General features: G+C 41.5%; 1 protein-coding gene across 1 annotated transcript in view; it reads right to left on the bottom strand.

The window, feature by feature from the left end:
* The window catches only part of RAB3B (RAB3B, member RAS oncogene family), a 158,054-nt gene that overhangs the window by 5,452 nt on the left and 134,161 nt on the right, over positions 1 to 18,441 (bottom strand). Inside the window, exon 4 of the mRNA XM_054979046.1 lies at positions 7,617 to 7,741. Within this exon, the coding sequence (XP_054835021.1) occupies positions 7,617 to 7,741 (125 nt within the window). The remainder of the gene's footprint in view (positions 1 to 7,616; positions 7,742 to 18,441) is intronic.

Genomic DNA, 18,441 nt, shown 5'->3' with positions numbered 1-18,441 from the left:
AAAGCAGAATCAAACATAGTTAGAAAATTTGGAGCAGATCATAGAATTTTGTGAAGCCAACAACCTGTTCATTGCTAATATAGGCTTCAGGCAAACAAAAAGATGGTTGTATACACGGAAATCACCTGTGCCCAATACAAGAACCAAACAGATTACATAATTGGAAGCAGAAGATGGAGCAGCTCTATTTTGTCTGCTAAAACAAGACCAGGAGCTGATTGTGATACAGATAATGAGTTGCTAATATCAAAAATTAGAATAAAGCTGAAGAGAAACACTAAAAGAATCATAGTGCCAAAATATAAGCTAAATAATATTCCTGAAGAATTTAAAGACCAGGTAAGGAGCTGTCATTCCAGTCCAAGAAAACTTCTGCTACTCCCAGGGGCTGTCATTCCATTGTGGTACCTGTAATTCCACTCCAAGAATGCTTCTCTACTACCAGGGGCTGTCATTCCACTGTGCAATCCGTCATTCCTTCCCAGAGCACAGATTCTGCTCTGAGGGGCTGTCATTGCACTCTGGGAGTTGTCATTCCAGTCCCAGAACACTTCTGCTCCTCCCATGGTCTGTCATTCCAGTCTGGTGCCTGTCATTCCAGTCCCAGAATGCTTCTTCTACTCCCAGGGGCTGTCATTGCACTGCACTCTTGGAGCTGTCCTTCCAGTCCCAGAGAACTGCGCCTATTCCAAGGACTGTCATTCCACTCTGAAACCCGTCCTTCTGGTCCTGGAGCACAAACTCTACAGCTAGGGACCATCATTGCACTCTGGGGGCTGTCATTCCACTCCCAGAGTATTCCATCTGGTCCCAGAGACCTTTATGGAAAATCCATTCCACATATTCTTTGCAACTTTTTTTGTGTTGTGATGCATTTCAATGGAGCCCAGGCAAGTCAATTGGCATCCCTGGCTCCCATGATCTCCAACGGGCCTTCAAGCCTCTTCTATTATTTCCAATGGGCAATCCTCCTGTCATTCCTTTTAGTATATGGGAGGGGGGGAGCAAGAAAGAAAGGAGGAAGCAAGGGGGACAAAAGGTCAGACAGGGGCTTGCTGCTCCCCAGCCAGCTACAGTGTCTCTTGCTCCCGGAAGCTTCGCCCAAGGCTTAAATTGAGAGCGAGAGAGAGGAGGAGGGGGAAAAAGGCAGAGAGACAAATGTCCTCGCTGATGGGGCTGAACTCAATGCTCCTCAGGTGCTAGCTGAGCAGGAAGACAGGGCTGCCCGTCTGCACTCCAGAAGAAATGCCTTGTGCCAAGAGAGGAGAATTCCTGCGCAAGTGCACGGGAGCGTGCACACTGCAGGGAACTCCGGTCATTGGGGAGCAGGCACAGCACCTCCTTCAAAGTTCAGTGCCTGAGGCAGGGGCCAGCTCTGCCTCAATTTAAGAGCCGGCCCTGTTGATGCGCAACCTGTACTCTGGATAAGAGGCTACTGTCAGGACAGAATCTGGGGAAACAGAATGGTTTCCAATTGGCAAGGGTGTCAGATAAGGATGCATATTATCTCTATACCTATTCAACCTCTATGCAGAGTATATAATAAGGAAAGCTGGATTAGACCTAGAAGACGATGGAGTGAAAATTGGTGGAACATTAACAGTTTGCGATGTGCAGATGACACCACGTTACTTGCATTAAAAAATAGTGAAGACTTGAAATGACTACTGACAAAGGATAAAGGAGAAAGTGCCAAAGGAGGATTACAGCTGAACATCAGAAAGACAAAACTAATGACTACTGAGGAATTACACAATTTTAAAGCTCACAGTGAGGAAATTGATATTGTTTAAGATTTTCTATTCCTTGGCTCAACCATCAACCAAAAGGGAGACTGCAACCAAGAAATCAGAAGAAGATTGAGATTTGGAAGAGCAGAGGGAACTAGATAAGATACTTAAAGACAAAGATGTCTCTCTGGGAACCAAGATCAAGATAATCCAAACTATGGAATTCCCCATTACTGTGTATGGATGTGAAAGTTGGACAGTGAAGAAGGCTGACAGGAAGAAAATTTATTCATTTGAAATGTGGTGCTGGAGGAGAGTTTTGCATATGCCATGGACAGCCAAAAAGACAGATAAGTCGGTACTAGATCAAATCATGCTTGCTTTCTCCCTAGATGCTAAAATGACAAAACTTCTGATTTCATCACGAGAAGACAAGATTCTCTGGAAAAGTCAATAATGCTAGGAAAAGCGGAAGGCAGTAGGAAAAGAGGAAAACCTAAAACAAAATGTCTTGACTCAATAAAAGAAGCCACATCCTCCAGTCTGCAGAATCTGAGCAAGTCTGTTAATGATAGGATGTCTTGGAGGTCTTTCATTCATAGGGTCGCCATAGGTTGGAGGTGACGATGGCACATAACACACACATATTGTTTCATATATACATATTATAATAAAATTTATTTATATATATATATATATATATATATATATATGCACATGCACACATGCACGCACACACAAATATGTTCACGCAGAAACAAACTCTCCCTTCCCCATCCTGGAAATCCGGATGGATTTTATCCAGGAATAAATCCCCCTAAACCCAGATGGCTTTCAACTGACCTTGTTGTATGTACACCCTAAATAATTTCATTTAACCAAATGGAAAATAACAAAACATTTGCAGGGTTAAATATGTGCCACTGGTGTGCTGTATTTTCAACCTCCTTTTTAATTTTTGCTGCTATAAAGCCATTTGTATTTGCTTTGAAAATAACTAAAATAGAACGAAAGAGGAGCAATCCCATGTCTGATATATGAGAATGATAGAAATATTAAGTTGGTAATTATAAAATCTTTATTCAGAACCCTGCTTCTGTCAAAGGAGCAATTCTGTAAATTATCATAGAAGAACCTATATTGCCTTTTACTTCAGCCTTATGAAAAATATTGTCTTCTCTGGTGCCCTGTATTGCTGTGCATTTCTTATCTTAAAGAAATTGGATTGTTTAGGAGTCATGGCCTTGGTGGTGGCTCCAACTTTATGGAACTGAATACTGAGATCCACCTTAAATCTGTAAAATGTTTCCATTTAGTTTATCAATTTGATTTAGTTTTAAAATATAGATCTTTGGTTTTAATGTATGTTGATCTATTTTAATTTCATTGTAAGCAATTTTTTTTCTGTAAAGCTGGTATGGTAGAAATTGTATATATTAATTTTCCCTCCAAGTCATCTCGCGAATCTGTTTATGCCAGATTAACTTCTTTAGTCATAGCCAGGAGATGTGCATTTTATTCATCAGCTCAAGAAGTAACTTTTTAATAGCTATGAGGTTCAGAATGAGCCATTCAGTAGGAGAACAAGGAAAGCCACCAGCCCCACCCGCGGCCTACAGCCAGAGTTCAAGGCCATGGGCCGCATGCAAACGAGCAGCCCAGCTCCTCTCGTCCCAGCCGGGCTCTGATGTGGTTCCCAGAAATGCGCAGGAACCACGGGATTCAAAACACCCAGCTGGCCAATCAGAATGGTCGGCTGGGAGAAGGAGGGCAGGGACTTTGTCTCCAACATGAGAGAACAAGTTTTCTCTCAGGTCCAGCGCCCTTCTATTTATGGTAGGCCAGCTGGGAGCACAAGGCAGTTGGGCTCTGAGCAGCGATCCCTCCCGCCCACCAATTTATATAAAGTTTAGGTATAGGCTGGTTCTTGTTATTACCCTAATGTTATTCAGGTTTGTTAAACATTTTGGATTAAATTGCAATGTCACATTTTAGTCACAACTTTGGGTGATAGAAATTGACTGGTTGGAACAGTTTACATGTGGGTTTTGCTTTATTGTAATGTGACTATCATAATTTATGTGGCGGTTTTGGTGTTGGGCACGGATCCCCTTGGGGGGGAAACAGGGCCTGTGCACAAAGTTTCCCCATAGATGGGGAACCCCATAAGGGATCTTGAAACAGGCATGGGCAGGGGCAAGCCCAGGTTGGGGGCTGCCAGAGCGTTCCTGCTTCCAGGTGGTGGGGAAACCAGTCAGAGGCTGCCGCTCATTGCGGTTCCCACTAATTGTTATCCCGCAGTTTCCCTTTCAGCAGGTAGGCTGAAGAATGAGGGGTCATCAGCTGGCAGGTGGGTCAGTCAATGCAGGGATCTGTGCCCTATGCCATGCCAATGCACTATTCACTGTAACCAATAAAAATTGTGGCCTTTTTTCTCCACGCAATGTGTTATGCATATTTGTTAACCTGCCCTAACACCTTAAGCCTTTGGGCTGGCCCCACAAACATAGACCCACCTCTTCTAGGTATACAATCAAAGTTTTATTCCTGTTTATAGTAAATTGTTTATGTCCTTTTAATCCCAGTGAGTTTTTAGCAAATTTTGGGCTTTAATTAGGGCTGCCAGACCCCCGGTGGGGGCGGGGGATCCTACCCTCCCACCCCGCTCCCACCTACCTGGCCAGCGGGGGGCACGCACCTTCAATGCGTGCCCCTCTGCGGTGCTGCACGCCCCCACGCACAGCAGCAGCCAGGATCAGGCCTGTTTGGGCCTGGATTGGGGCCCCTGTGGAGCGCGGGAGCATTCCTGCGCTCTGCAAGGGCCCACAATGGACCCAATCCACGCCAAAACGGGCCCGATCCACGCCAAAACGGGTGCAGATCGGGCCCGTTTTGGCGTGGATGGGGCCCATTGTGGGCCCCTGCGGAGCGCAGGAACGCTCCCATGCTCCACAGGGGCCTTAAACGGGCCCAATCCGCACCAAAACGGACCCGATCCATGCCAAAATGGGCACGGATTGGGCCTCTTTTGGCGTGGATTGGGCCCGTTGTGGGCCCCTGCAGAGCGCAGGAACACTCCTGCGCTCCGCAGGGGCCCACAACGGGCCCGATCTGCGCCTAAACGGGCTGTGTGGTGACATCACTAAGTGACATCATTGCGCTTGCAGGAGCGTGCGCCCCCCCCCTCAGGTAAGAGCCAGGCCCCAATCTCCTGCTGGGAGATTGAGGGGGCCTGGCAACCCTAGCCTTACTATGCAGTTCTTATAGCCCTTCCTTTGAGCCCAACTGTACATAGCCCAGGAGATCTGTAAGTAGAGATTGCTTATGATTTTTCAGAAGTCTGGAAGCACCTGTCATAGAAGAGGCATATTTGGAGTTACAACACTGGAGGAGTGGTTAGTCTTTCCCCCTTGTGCCATTTTTCCCATCACCAGTCACCCTCCTGGAGTTTTTAGTGCACTGGAGATAAAAGCATATGGATACTCCTGTGATATAATCCCTGTTTAGGGTGCTTACAATCAATATTAAATGCACAGAGAGAAAAAGAGAGAATGTGTGTTGATAAAATAATAGGATATAAAATGTGTGGGCTTGGAAGCAGTGAGGAAGCAGTTGCGGTGAGCCATATTTTTCTTACAACAAGAATAGAAGCTCCATTAATTTCAATGCTAAATCTGAGATGTCAAACAGCAGCCATAGGCCCGGGGGGGGGGCAGGCCTTGGGGTGCTTGTTTAATTAGCTTGTTTAATTTCAACCAATTTGAATATTGGACCTTGTGATCTCTTGGTTGCAGACAATTGGATTATTGCCTTTTTATTAAAGTTGGATGATGTGACAGTCATCCTTTCTTCTGTCTACATTCCTCAAGCTATCCCTAGTTTAATGATTTAGAGGGGAGATCATCTGGGGAAAACTGCTGATGACTTGCAAACCTGTTTTCCAGAGACTCGTTTAGTATTAGTGGGAAATTTTAATGCAAGGATTGGCAGTAACGTTTATACGCTCTTCTCCAAATTATTAGGCTCAGATAATGTTGAATTTCTTACCTCTGTTTGACATTATAGAAAATCGGATGTTGTAATAAACAGAGGTGGTTTAGAGATGGCTAAATTTGCAATGCAGAGACACCTTATCCCATTGAATGGTTACTAGGGTTGCCAGCTCCAAGTAGGGAAATTCCTGGAGATCTGGGAGGTGAAACCTGGAGAAACCTGGAGAAAGTGGGGTTTGGGGAGGGAAAGAACCTTGGCATGGCATAATTCCATAGAGTCCACCCCCAAAAGTAGCCATTTTCTCTAGGTGAACTGATCTCTGTGGCCTGGAGACCAGTTGTAATTCCGGGAGATCTCCAGCCACTACCTGGAGGCTGGCAACCCTAATGGTTACCCAGAGGTCGGTGGAGCTGGTGACTTCACTTACATGAGTCCCAGAGGAACCAATGTAATAGATTATATTTTGGCACCACTTGACTAGCTTTCCCACTTTGAGTTTCAAAAAGCTGGTGATTTTATGGGAAGAGACCATCTCCCCGTCTTTTTTTTTCAATAGTTGTTTCATGGCCTGCTCGATTGTATGTTTTTCGAAAATATAACAGATTATTATATTAAGCCTTTAATTAACCAACTGTCCCCCTATACTTCAGAAACCCTGGCTCTTTTGCTTAGCAATAAGGATCCTAAATTTAGCAATTGCAAAATATGTCTCAGTCCTTTTAGCCTTTGCATCCCAAAAATAAAGGATAAGTTTTTTCTGCTGCTCAAGATTTATGAATCAATGAGCTTCTAAAGGAATGAAAGGAAAGGAATCTGAGATGTTGAAAAAACTCCTAAAAGGACGTCATTGAAACCATATGGTAGATGGGATTAAACAGAAGATTTGGAATCTGGGGAGGAAAATTATATCTGGAGTCGGCGGCATCAACATAGCAGCTGAGTTGAAGCTACAAGAATAAATTAGAGCCTTGAGAGACAAAGTGAGATGAGAGAGATGCAGAATGAAGCTGGAGGTAAAGGTCTGATCCCTACAGGTAGGAAGAGTGAGAGGCAGCAAGTAGCTGTCAGAGACACAGCGATGATGATAATGATGATGATGATGTGATGATTGTGTAATATTTCTACAGGTGCATCTCTACAAGCAGTATATTGTTTAGTCCTCAGTTCTTAAAGAGTTTTAACATGTTTAACGTACATTCTTCTTTGGTCTTCTTGTTTCAAGTGTCATAGTCTTGCAGGTTGCATTACAAATACTACAATGGCTCCTGAGCATAGAAAAGGTGCAAGGCATGTAATACTGAAAGGCACAGAAGTGGTATATAAAATCTATTTCTTCAAATCCATATTCCTCAGTGATGATGATGATGATACATTTTCAGAGGAAAATTAGGAAAGGAGAATGAAATAACTAGGTTTGCTGAAGTCCAGGTAGAGGCTAAATTTCTCCTGGAATTACTACTGATCTTCAGACTACAGGGATCAGTTCACCTCAGGAAATATGCTATCCTCTTGAAAAATGAGACTGTAGTGTAATAGTATATTATAAAGAGTATTGGACCTGGATTCTGGAAATCTCTGTTCAAGACTCCACAGCCATGAAGTTCAATGTGTTACCTTAGGCCAGTCATTTGAACTTGGCCTACCTCATAGCATTGTTTTGAGGATAAAAATGGGATAATTTTCATGTACACTTCTTGAGTTCCTTGGAAGAAGAATAGTGTACACATGCAATAAAGAAAACAGAAGCACAGCCTGGAGGCAAGCTATAAGAATAACAAATGGGTAACATCCATTCATTCAACTAACATTTTATAATCTGGGAAGGCCTGAAGAAAGGAAATGGGACTGTAACTGGAGGGAGACAAGGAGAAAAAGAGAAGTTTTAACATGTACCCAACTGATTGGCCAGATGTTTTCCTTTTTCAAAAGGAACAATTCTTTCATCTTCCATATCACACTTGTTTCCAACAAGGATAACTTGGGCATTATCCCAGGAGTAGGTCTTTATCTGAGTGGCCCTGTGAGAGAAAAGAGATGATGTACTGGGAGTTGTAGTATGATACAGATAGAACTGTGAATACAGAACACCTGTAACCCAATTTTTTAAAAAGTTGTAAACAGACACATTGGCAAAAATACACATTCCAACCTTCCCAGTTCTGTGAATTATAATTACCTTTATTTGAAGCCAAAATTCTATCTGTGCTTGCTGGTGAAATTCCCTGTGTAAAGGAATTAATTACTGGAAAATGTCCTCTTAAAAATAAAGTGCAAGAATACTGATTGCAAACTTTCTATTAACTGCTTTCAGTCTCTCCCTTCCATCAATTTCTCTTCTCTTTAGAAGCACGCTAAAGTCTAGGAAGGTTTATGTTCTGTCAATGAAATAAGCCAGTCTCAATAGTGCTATCTTGGATTCAATCCGTCAATTCCTGTTCTAGAATTTGACAAATTGGTAAATTGGGGACTGGAGCTAGTCACATTCAGAAGTGATTGCCAATCTCTTTTGTGCATATTCATATTCACCAAAATGTCATTTACTATTTGATTTATCCGTTGATTCTGACATGTGCTTCTAGGTTCAGAATTCCGGTGCTGATGAAAATGGCTTCCAAATGCCACCATGGGCTAGGCTCTGCACTGGTGGGGTGTTTACAAGATTTTTTCTTGAGGTGCAGAAAAACATACTACAATGCTGCATAATAGCAGGGTTGCAAGCTTTTATCAGTATTTTCAGTACATAAAATTAACAAATTAGTTTAATTAGAATGGCTGCTAATTACACACTTACGTATTTTTGAAGCTATTGGTTCTGCTGTAACAGAACTAAAGTGAAAAAAATAAAGATAGCTTTTCTTTCTAACCATGATAGTAGGCTTTTTATTACATTATAATTTTACATTTTACATTATAAATTTGCACTTCTCAGAACGGCACCTATGTTGAAGCAATGATAACTTACAAAATTTATTTAAATATGATCAATTAATTATTGGTTAGAATGCAGATGATTAATCAACTATGAATTAATGAATCAGCAAGGAACCTGACTGCAACTACTCAACTTTTAAATGTGGAAGGCATTTATGTCCAAGAACAAAATACACACATCCCAATCCAGCAGAGGGAGCTGGGAGATATAAAATGATGAGGTATCTTAGCTCTAATTCAACGCTTTTTTCCCAAGGTACGCTCATAATATATTGCACTACAATGGAACATTTCGTTCATTTTTAGAAATCTGGATTGTTGTGTTCATAATGCTTGGAAGGACAAAATGTTTCTTTCAGAGAGCGATCCTAAGCAGGTCTACTCAGATGTAAGTCTCAGGGTTTTCACCAGGGCTTACTCCCAGGCAAGTGTTCCTAGGACTGCAGTTGAAGATATCTCCCTATATTTCTCTGTTTCCTTATATCAGGTTCATCTTCAGCAGACTGATCTTTCAGAAGTGTTACTATTATCAGTTCCTTTTGCACGAATAAAACACACACTGCGTTACTAGTATTTCATTTTTACCCATGATGATAAAGGAAAGTTTTTTCACATTCATTGTTTTTATTAACTTTTCTCTTAATTACACAGGGACACAATTCTCTTTTGCATCTATACTCCCATGTACTTCAGCAGAACTTATGCTAGAGAGGTTCCTGGTGGACTGAGTCTGCGGAGCTTGAGTTCTGATTCAGAAGCAGCCTCCTGTTCTGATTTATTCCTGACAATCTGTAACTAGTTGTGGACAGCCCACATCATGCTTCTCATACTAAAAGCAATGTCAGTTAGACAAATCATGAATATTCGAAAGACAAGCTTCTGTGTGGCTCTGAGGCTTACCTTAAATAAACTCTGCTGCACAACTGGGTCTGTAATAATTAATTGAAACACAGCCAACTGTTATGGTTTTCAAAGTGAAGACTTAAAGAGGAAATTTTGCTTTTAGGCACAAGCTTCCAAAAGTTAACATGAACATTATATGTTTATGGGTTTTTTAATCATAATACTTTTCCAAAGCACATTTAGGTTTCTGTTTTCATACAATTTGCTTTAGTTTGGCTTAATGTTATGTTCATACATCTCATCTATAGATGGTGTATTTTATACAAGTAAAAAACAACTAAGTGAAAATCGTAGCGTTAGAGCTCCAAAGTGATAGATTCGGCATTCCTTGCCCACACAGCTGCATAATAGTTTTGTTTTTTAAATCAGACTCCTGCTCCACCCTTCTTTCAGCATAACTGGGGTAGACACATAGCCATCACATCTTTTTTAGCCCAAGACTTTAGCCTGTTTCCTAGTGCACCAATCCAAACATGAAACAGTGACAATTCTGGAGTAGGATGCTGCAGGGTTCTAAACATTGTAAGCAGTTTATGTTGCTGGTTGAGTGGAAACTGAAGAACTGCAATAGCTTCTACTCAATGGTTTATACCATGTCATAGGAAATGCAAGGGAAGTTTTTTCTCTCTTAGATTTTGATTCTAGAGATGGGTTTTATTTGGAGTATTGATTTTGAAGACCATGTAGTGAATTAAAAATTCAAACCACTAATTTAGTTTTCATGTGTATATTTGGTATGCCTGTATAGATTGTACAATTATTATTTTCTGACTGACAGATACCAAGGACCTCTCCAGACTTGCCATTTAGACCTGAACTACAATGGGTAGTTGACTAAGAGTCTCTACACAAGTTGCCTGGGTAAGTGTTGGTTAAGTGTAAGGAGAAGCAATGTTAGTCAGGAAGCATAGTTTTAAAGACAACGCTGGTAGAGATCGCTCCTGAGGGTTTATTAATTTCATCTTCACCTCTGCAAAGGTTCTATCAATTTCACCTCTCCAATCTAAAACTGTGTAGAATCGCAACCAGAGGGCAACAAGGAATAGAAATGGGCAGGAGCAGCCTTCCAGAGCTAGGCTTGGACCTGGAGAGGCTGAAGTTTCCCTTCTGGCATTTCACAGCCCATTCACATAGTTCCAGCGTATAGCAAAGCCTTTGACCTACCACCGGCTCTGTCTTTTTAAATTACCCTTCCTGGCTAACATTGCATCACCTGACACATGTTCTTCACATGTCAGATGTCTCATGTAGAGCCTCTCAGTTTTGATGAAGGTTTCAGATGGCAACCTCTTACAATTCACTGCTTTCTCTGCTGTTTTCCCTCTGAATTCAAACCTGATTTGCAGTGATTTTTTTAAAAAATGTAACTTTTGACGACAATGCCAGGCTTCAGAGGAGAGTTGGTCCATTAAATTTTCAGATTTCCTTTCTTAATTCAACATAATTATTTCTTGTTCAACTGTAGATCCAACAGATTCTCTTGGCATTCATTAATCAATTGTAAATTATCAGCTTCTGTGGGAGGGAGAAGGCAAATAATTGTTTTGTGCTTTGTAGTTTGCAAATTGTTTATGGTTGTTATTTTGTAACACTGCAATTAAAATGACGATTGGTGACTGACTGGTTACGTTTTTTAAAAAGTTTTAAAACTCTCCATCTATTCAATTAACCATTGAATTAAAAGTGTTGTATGAGATCCAGCCAGTCTTGAAAGAACATGAAACAATCTGAAAACAATAGAACAGAAGAAAAATCACAGGGAGAAGTGTAAACCTTTACTGATGGTGCAAAGTACTGCAAAGTAAATATATTGTAGAATCTAGGTCATAAAGATGGATTTGAATGGAAGCATGGTGCTATATAAATTGCCATCCGGAAGTTCAGTTTTAATTCTGCTCCCAGGTAATTCTGGAAGAATAATTATTCAGCAGTGCAAAACAACCCTATGTGGGTAGTCCCTAGTTCAGAGAATCTTGTTAACACATCAACTATAACCTTTTTTTTGCTTTTGCCCAAACACATATACCATCACAAGGTGTCAGACAGTAATATTGTATGCAAGCTTCTTTAAAATTCTTTGCCTCTGCTCATTATAATAGTACTTTAAAACAGTTTTTCTCTTTGTAAAAGCTTAAAAATCCTGTTCCTCCTTTCTTTAAAAACATTTCCCCAGCTTCTCAGAAACAAATTAAGGTAAATCAGATGAGAGTGTATCAACTAGTTTACAGGCTTTTGATGTCCAAGCTCTTAAAAAAATGCTTCTTGTAAGGACATCTGGAAATCTCTTTACAAGACCTTTTTTTAAATCATAAGTGATGATAAACTGCATGAGCTCTCTCAATCGCTTGCAGAATCCCTTCTTATGAAAGATTAAATGTGTTGCAGTTTTGCACATGGTTTCCAAAATGACTTAGAATGCTTTCTTTTCAAAATAAGCTTGATAGATCTCCTGCTGTCTTTACAGCACATAGGTTGGTAAAGTGTTCTCTAAAGTTTTTGATTTATTCCCAGTGTCTTGTGTGTCAGCCAGCCTTCTGTTCCACATGGGCTATACCTCCTATTTACAATTGGTTCTGTTTACTGCATTTGGAGGCAGAGCAGCTGCATCACCACCAGCCAAGCAAAGGAAGTTGGCACTTGCAAGGGAAAACAACCTGCAAATAATTGCTGCCCTCATTTGCACAATCTCTAGTCACTTCCGTGGATGTAACAGGAAGATGAAACTGACAGAATTTGGCCTTTGTGTTTAATTCTTATCATATGTTTTTCTAGCTTCAGATGGCACTGAGATGTTGCATTTCTTCGGAGCTGGCTGCACATATTTTAACTTTACATATAAGATGCCACTTGTGTAATGCCTATCCTGTTCAATACAGCCAGGTATATTTTTGCTTTCTTAATCATTATTTTCTAATTTCTTGTTTAGTTACCCAGTACTATATACCTACAGATTTCAGTTTACACAGGCCAGTGATGAGCCTTGTTACTGAAAGTAAAATGCCTTGGAAACAGTCACTACAGCAGGATTTTAGTTCAGTGGCACCTAGGAGACCAACAAGATTTTCAGAGTATAAGCTTTTGAGAGTCAGAGGTCCCTTCTTCTTCCCTTCCCTGTCTGAAGAAGGGAACTCTGACTCTGGAAAGCTTACACACTGAAAAATCTTGATTTCTTATGTGCCACTGAACTAAAATCCTGCTGTTCTACTGCAGACCAACACAGCTACCCACCTAAACTAAAACAAAATTATAATTATCTAATTATAAGATTAGCAGAAATATTAGTTGCTAAGTAAAAGGGAGCTGGTCAGCCATACAGAAACATATCACTCTTTGTAACTGGGGAACAGCTTGCTGCAGCCAATTGCTAGGGAAATTTAAACTCCTTCATAAATAGGTGAAGGCCCTTAAGGACATTTCGCAAATGTGGCACTTTCCACCATAGAAAAGAATACTAAGAAATGGCTCACAGAAAAATATCTGAAGGGAGTGAAAAGTTCTCTATAATATTCCCTCCCTCACTGAAATACACATACCATTTTCATGCTATGGGTCTTCTAAAACATGTAAGAAACAATTTTTATGATATGATCATGAGATTTTAACCACACAAAACTCAGTGCACTGTGTCAGATAAAAAAATAACAGAAAAGGCATCTTGTGAGCACTTCCTCATTTAAACCCATGTATGCCACTTGCCATATGGGTACCCTTCACCAATGAACTATCTGGGGTAGTGGTGCTGGGACTGCCTTCGGGGAGTGTGCAGCTGTTTGCTCCCTTGTTGGTGCCCCAAAGTCTGCATTCCGCTTCTCTGGCACTATCATCTCCCATCCTGGGCAGGATCTCAAACCTTGGCGGTTATTCTGAGATCCATCATGGTTGCTTTTGGTGCATGCGCTACAGGAGCATAGCAAGGTTGAGACTAGACTGGCCATGCTTCATGGCAAAAGGAAATTCAGTTGTAGGCAGGGACTTGAACCTACACTGCAGAGCTTGCAGTTCTGGAGCTCCTGCTGCTCATGTTGCATCTTTGAAAGCAAATATGGCCAAACCACATTTTTTCTCCCTGCCTTCTTGTGCTCCACTGACATGTGGGCAACAGTTGCATAACACCAGAGGGCTGTAGTTGCATGTGTGAGGCCAGTTGGGTGTGTTCATGTATGTCATCCACAGGAGCAGAAGTAGCATGTTACTCTATCACTGGTGGATGTTGGGGGGTTACTATGCACTCCAGTGTGATTACTACTATAGTGTTGCTGTGTGACCTTGGGCCAGTCACACTCTCTCAGCCTACCCTAACTCACAGGGCTGTTGTGAGGATAAAATGGAGGAGTAGAGTATTATATAGACTTCCCTAAATTACTTGGAGGATGGATATAATAAAAATATACTAAATATATAAGAAAAAAATGTACATAATTCATGTATACATGTTTCCACAGACCTGTAGGCACTGCTGTTGAAGAGTTTCTTGCCAAGTGGCTTAATTAGCTGGCTACCCATTTTTTGTGGCTCTGTGTGACACCACAGAGAAAAACCTGAACTGACTGCAATGGATGATTGGCCCCTTATTGGGTGATCTGTGTTAGAAGGACTGTGTTAATTCTAAAGGCATATTTTCCTACTACACAGTGATTTTTTCCTTATTTGTCATGTGATAGGAGATATGGTCAACCAAATCCATCCTAAATGCTTTGAATTTAATTATACACAATACTTTTTTGTATCTTAGCCCAACAGACTGTTTAAATAATGTTGCATGCTGTGTTTCTGACCCTATTAGGCTTACTAATGGGGAAGGGTTGACTTTGTGTGCATTATAGAGGGCAGTGATCACATCATCCTAATTGACATAGTACAACTGTGCTACAAGAAAATATTTCTCATTTAATGAAACCATTGCTCTAATTGGATTTGCTATCCTGAGGTGTGAAATAATTAGTGCATGGAGGTGTGATTTGAAGGGGAAAAGGGCGTCAGCTTCTTGGGAATACTATAGTGCCATGGAGAAAGCATGTCTCTTTTCTTCTGGCTCAACTCTTCCATCTTTAATAACCACCCAGAAGGTAGAAATTCTACAAGTAAATTCAATTAGTTGTTTTATATAGCTGTCACAGAAGCTATTTGAGTTAAAAGAAATATACAGTCCTCGCATGTTAGTAAAAATGAGACTTCAAATTCTATTAACAACCATTTTTAAGTGCTAGAAGGAGGTTAAAGGGGTACTCAAAATGGCATGGGATTTGCAAATATGCTCTCTATCAAAGCCTCAATGCCTCTAAACAAATGCAAGTAAAAAGAATGTAAGTCTTGGATCTAAGCTATGCAAATTTTCTGAGCATTATAATTGTGGGTGTATAAAATTTAAATTGCATAAACACATGTAATTTTCATAATTGATTCTCTTTGCCACATTTAAATTTGACAGAATTCATAGATTTCTAAAGACAGGTATGAAAGAGGGGAAAAAACCAATTAGAATCTGAGGAAGAAAAAAGTAGGACACAATAATTGGGTGAGGGCAAACAACCCAAATCTCTTTTTTTTTTGAAAATTTTTATTTTTTTAATATCTAACATGGAAAACTACAAAGAACTACAAAAATACAAGGGAAAGAAAAAAGGGGAAAAAGGGGAGGGGGGCTGGGAAAAGGGGAAGAGCAACATACAAACAATAAACACTACACTACATCTCTTGTATCCCCTTCATGCTGCAATTTTTCTTAAAAGTTAACTTTCTAATATGCGATCAGATTAGTAGATCTTATACAGTACAAGCCATATTCAGGATCAGATCTTCTTCCTCCCCCCCTTGCGTCTCGGTCTCAATTCTCTCTGCGCAGCTGGAGCAGCTGTGCCCGCTCTCTCCTCCCCCCCACCTTCCCCTTCAGACTTTGGACGTTCGTCTTGATGGAACTCCTGATGATTGAACAAAAAGTCTGTCAGCTGGGCTTCTGATGTAATCTTATAAATTTGATCCTTATAACTAAACAAAACGCCTTCTGGAAACAACCATTTATATTTCACATCACATTTCCTCAAGAAAGCCGCAAGTCCTTTATACTTGAATCTTCTTTTACGAGCCAAAAATGGAACATCCTTCAAAATTTTAACCTTGTTGCCCAAATAATCCAAGTCCACATTGTACGAATTATATAAAATGGTGTCCCGAGTCTTCCTAGATGAAAAGTCAATAATAATCTTGCGAGGCAGCTGCCGCTTCATTACATACTTTGAAGACGTCCGCCGGACCTCCAAGATGTCGCTTTTTAACTCTTCTTTAGTTGCCTCTGCGAATGTCGCCAAAAGTCCAGACACCACATCTTTTAAATTTTCATTTTCCTCCTCTTTTACATTCTGAAGACGCAGTACCATTTGGGCACGGTCCACTTGCAATCCTATTAATTGATTCTCCAAAAGCCTCACTTCCTTGCTTGTTGCTTTCATGAGTACTGCGTTCTCGTGCGCAGACTGCTCTGCTCCGGTCGCTGTTTCTTTAATGGCTTTCACCTCGCTCTCCACTGAATCAACCTTTTGCCCCATTTCATTCAGTTTTGCTACAAAGGGCTGCACAGCATCGAAAACTGCTCATCTCACCAACTCTTCCAAAGTTTCCCCCTTCCCCTGTAGCGTCGCCATCACCGATTTACTCATTGCTGGGCTCTGCTTTTTCATCACCATCTTGGGGGGGGGACGCCAACTGAGTTCCGAAACTCGGTAAAGGGGGAAGAAATCCGCGCCTCCTTAGCTTCAGCTCCCACCAATCCTTCACATACGCTTAAGAATCAGAAGGGATTCGCTTACTTACAGGCTTTCACCTTAAATCTGCTTATTGCCGTTCTCCATGGCCCGGCAGCACACGCGGTGCTGCGCAAGTCTGCCGGCCTCCGTTGGAGCAAGCGGGCAATTTACCCCCTGCATTACTTCCAGAGGGTTCTTCCCGCAGCGCCCCGGATCCAGGCTCCCTCACTGGGAGTCCTGGAGGTTAACCCTCGCGGGTCAACCGCCCAGTCAGGCTGCTCAGACAGTTCCCCCCAGACCTGCGGACAGGAACGTCCGACATGGCCGGGAAAACGAAAACGAATCAACAACCCAAATCTCTTGACATCTCTAATTGTTCTTTTTTTCTTCCTAATTTTTGAATCTTTGAGTAGAAAATACCTAAGATTCTTCAATTCCCTTCCTCAATGAGGACTAATAGCTTAAAAAATTAAGCGTTACAGAAAAGTAAAATGATGTTGCATGAAATACTCAGTTTTGTACTGTTTGGAGACTACAAAATGTGATTGATTGGGGTTATTCAAATCAGAAATAATACCATCCTCGACTTCCGGTTTGGGATTCATGGAGGTCTAACGCAGCTCCATTTGTGGAGCTGACCGGATTGCCGTTTTAACCGGCCGGAGGGGTGAAAATAACCCGCGGCCGACTGCTCTCAGGCGGGGAGCAGGCAAAGAACGCTCAAGACCCTAGGGTGAGCTAGATCTCGGACGAGGGGGGGCTCTACACAAGGAGTCTCCCCCCCGATCCTTGAGGTCCCACCTTGCGACGGGTCGGCTATAATCTCTGCGGCAATTTTGGGGCCAATTCGGCTGGCATAAGACCTACATACCCAAGCTTCGATCGGGGAGGGAAGTCGAGAGGAGAATTTAAGATCGAAACAGCGATTACAACCCGAGAAAGTTGAAGAGAAGGTAAAGATCGCTATCTCTTGAAACGGGACAGATTGACAAAAACAGAGAGGAAAGAAAGTAGATTTTTAAACTGCAACAGACTAGTGAAAAGGAGGTGAAGACTCGGCAGGAGTTGTATTTTAAAAGAGACTAAGTTTAAAGAAGTTATTACAAAAATCGGACTATTGTTTTGAATACCTGTGGTTTTGGAGCTGTGGGAAAAAGACACCATCGCGAGACCTGCTGTGGGAAGACGGGAGACAGGAAGTGCGTAACAACAATAGAGTGGCTGGAGGGAAGCGGCCCTTGCCAAAGGACAGGAAGTGGGGAATCGCCATCTTTGAAAGTGGAAGGGTCGTGGCTTCAGCGGAAGAGGAAGTAGGCCATCTTGGATTACAATAACATAGAGAAACCATAGAGAAAAGACGCCCGACATTTTGGATATAAAAAATTAATTTTGGCAAAGATTGGGACATTTAAAAAAAAGGAAAACGTTTAATTATACGCCACGGAGCTGAGGAAGAGAGCAGATTCGTGGGAGCGAGCTAAAGCAAGCCCCACGATGTCGAAAAAAGAGTGGCAATCGGCAATAGAAAATTTGGACAAAAAACTTATAGACATGATGAAAGAACTTAAGGACACGAAATTGGAGCTTATTAAAGAGGTCAAGGAAGTTACACAGACAGTAAAGTCGGAGCTGTCAGAAGTGAAAAAAGGCGTGGAAACGATTAGCAGTGAATTACAAGGAACGCAGCAGAGAGTTAAAACAGTAGAAGACGCGATGGAGAATTTAATAGACACGCAACAAACAGAGATGAGGCTGGTGAAGGGGAGGATGTCAGTTGCAGAAACTAAACACATGGAGAAGCAGCTTCGTTTTCGTGGTCTGCCAGAAGTGGAAGGGAAGTCAGCGCAAGAACAGATGACTGAGGTGTTGGCTGATTACCTGGGGAAGGAGGAGGAGGAAATTGTGGCTATCCTAGATGTGGCGTATCGTGTGAACTCGAGAATTGCAACCCAGAGGAAACTACTAAGGGATGTGATTGTGCAGTTTACAACTAGAAATATGAAAGAGAGGATTGTGACAAAACAATTTCAAGATCCATTGGAGATTGATGGCAAGACGATTATTATAATGAAGGAACTGCCCAGATCAGTGTTATTGGACAGGAAAAAATATAGAGTGCTAATTCAGACTTTGAAGGACATGAA

The sequence above is a fragment of the Eublepharis macularius genome, chromosome 5, assembly GCF_028583425.1.
Source record: "Eublepharis macularius isolate TG4126 chromosome 5, MPM_Emac_v1.0, whole genome shotgun sequence".
In the NCBI taxonomy this organism is placed as follows: Eukaryota; Metazoa; Chordata; class Lepidosauria; order Squamata; family Eublepharidae; genus Eublepharis; species Eublepharis macularius.
Note: the sequence above shows the minus strand (reverse complement) of the source record. Positions and strands in the feature narration are given on the sequence as shown.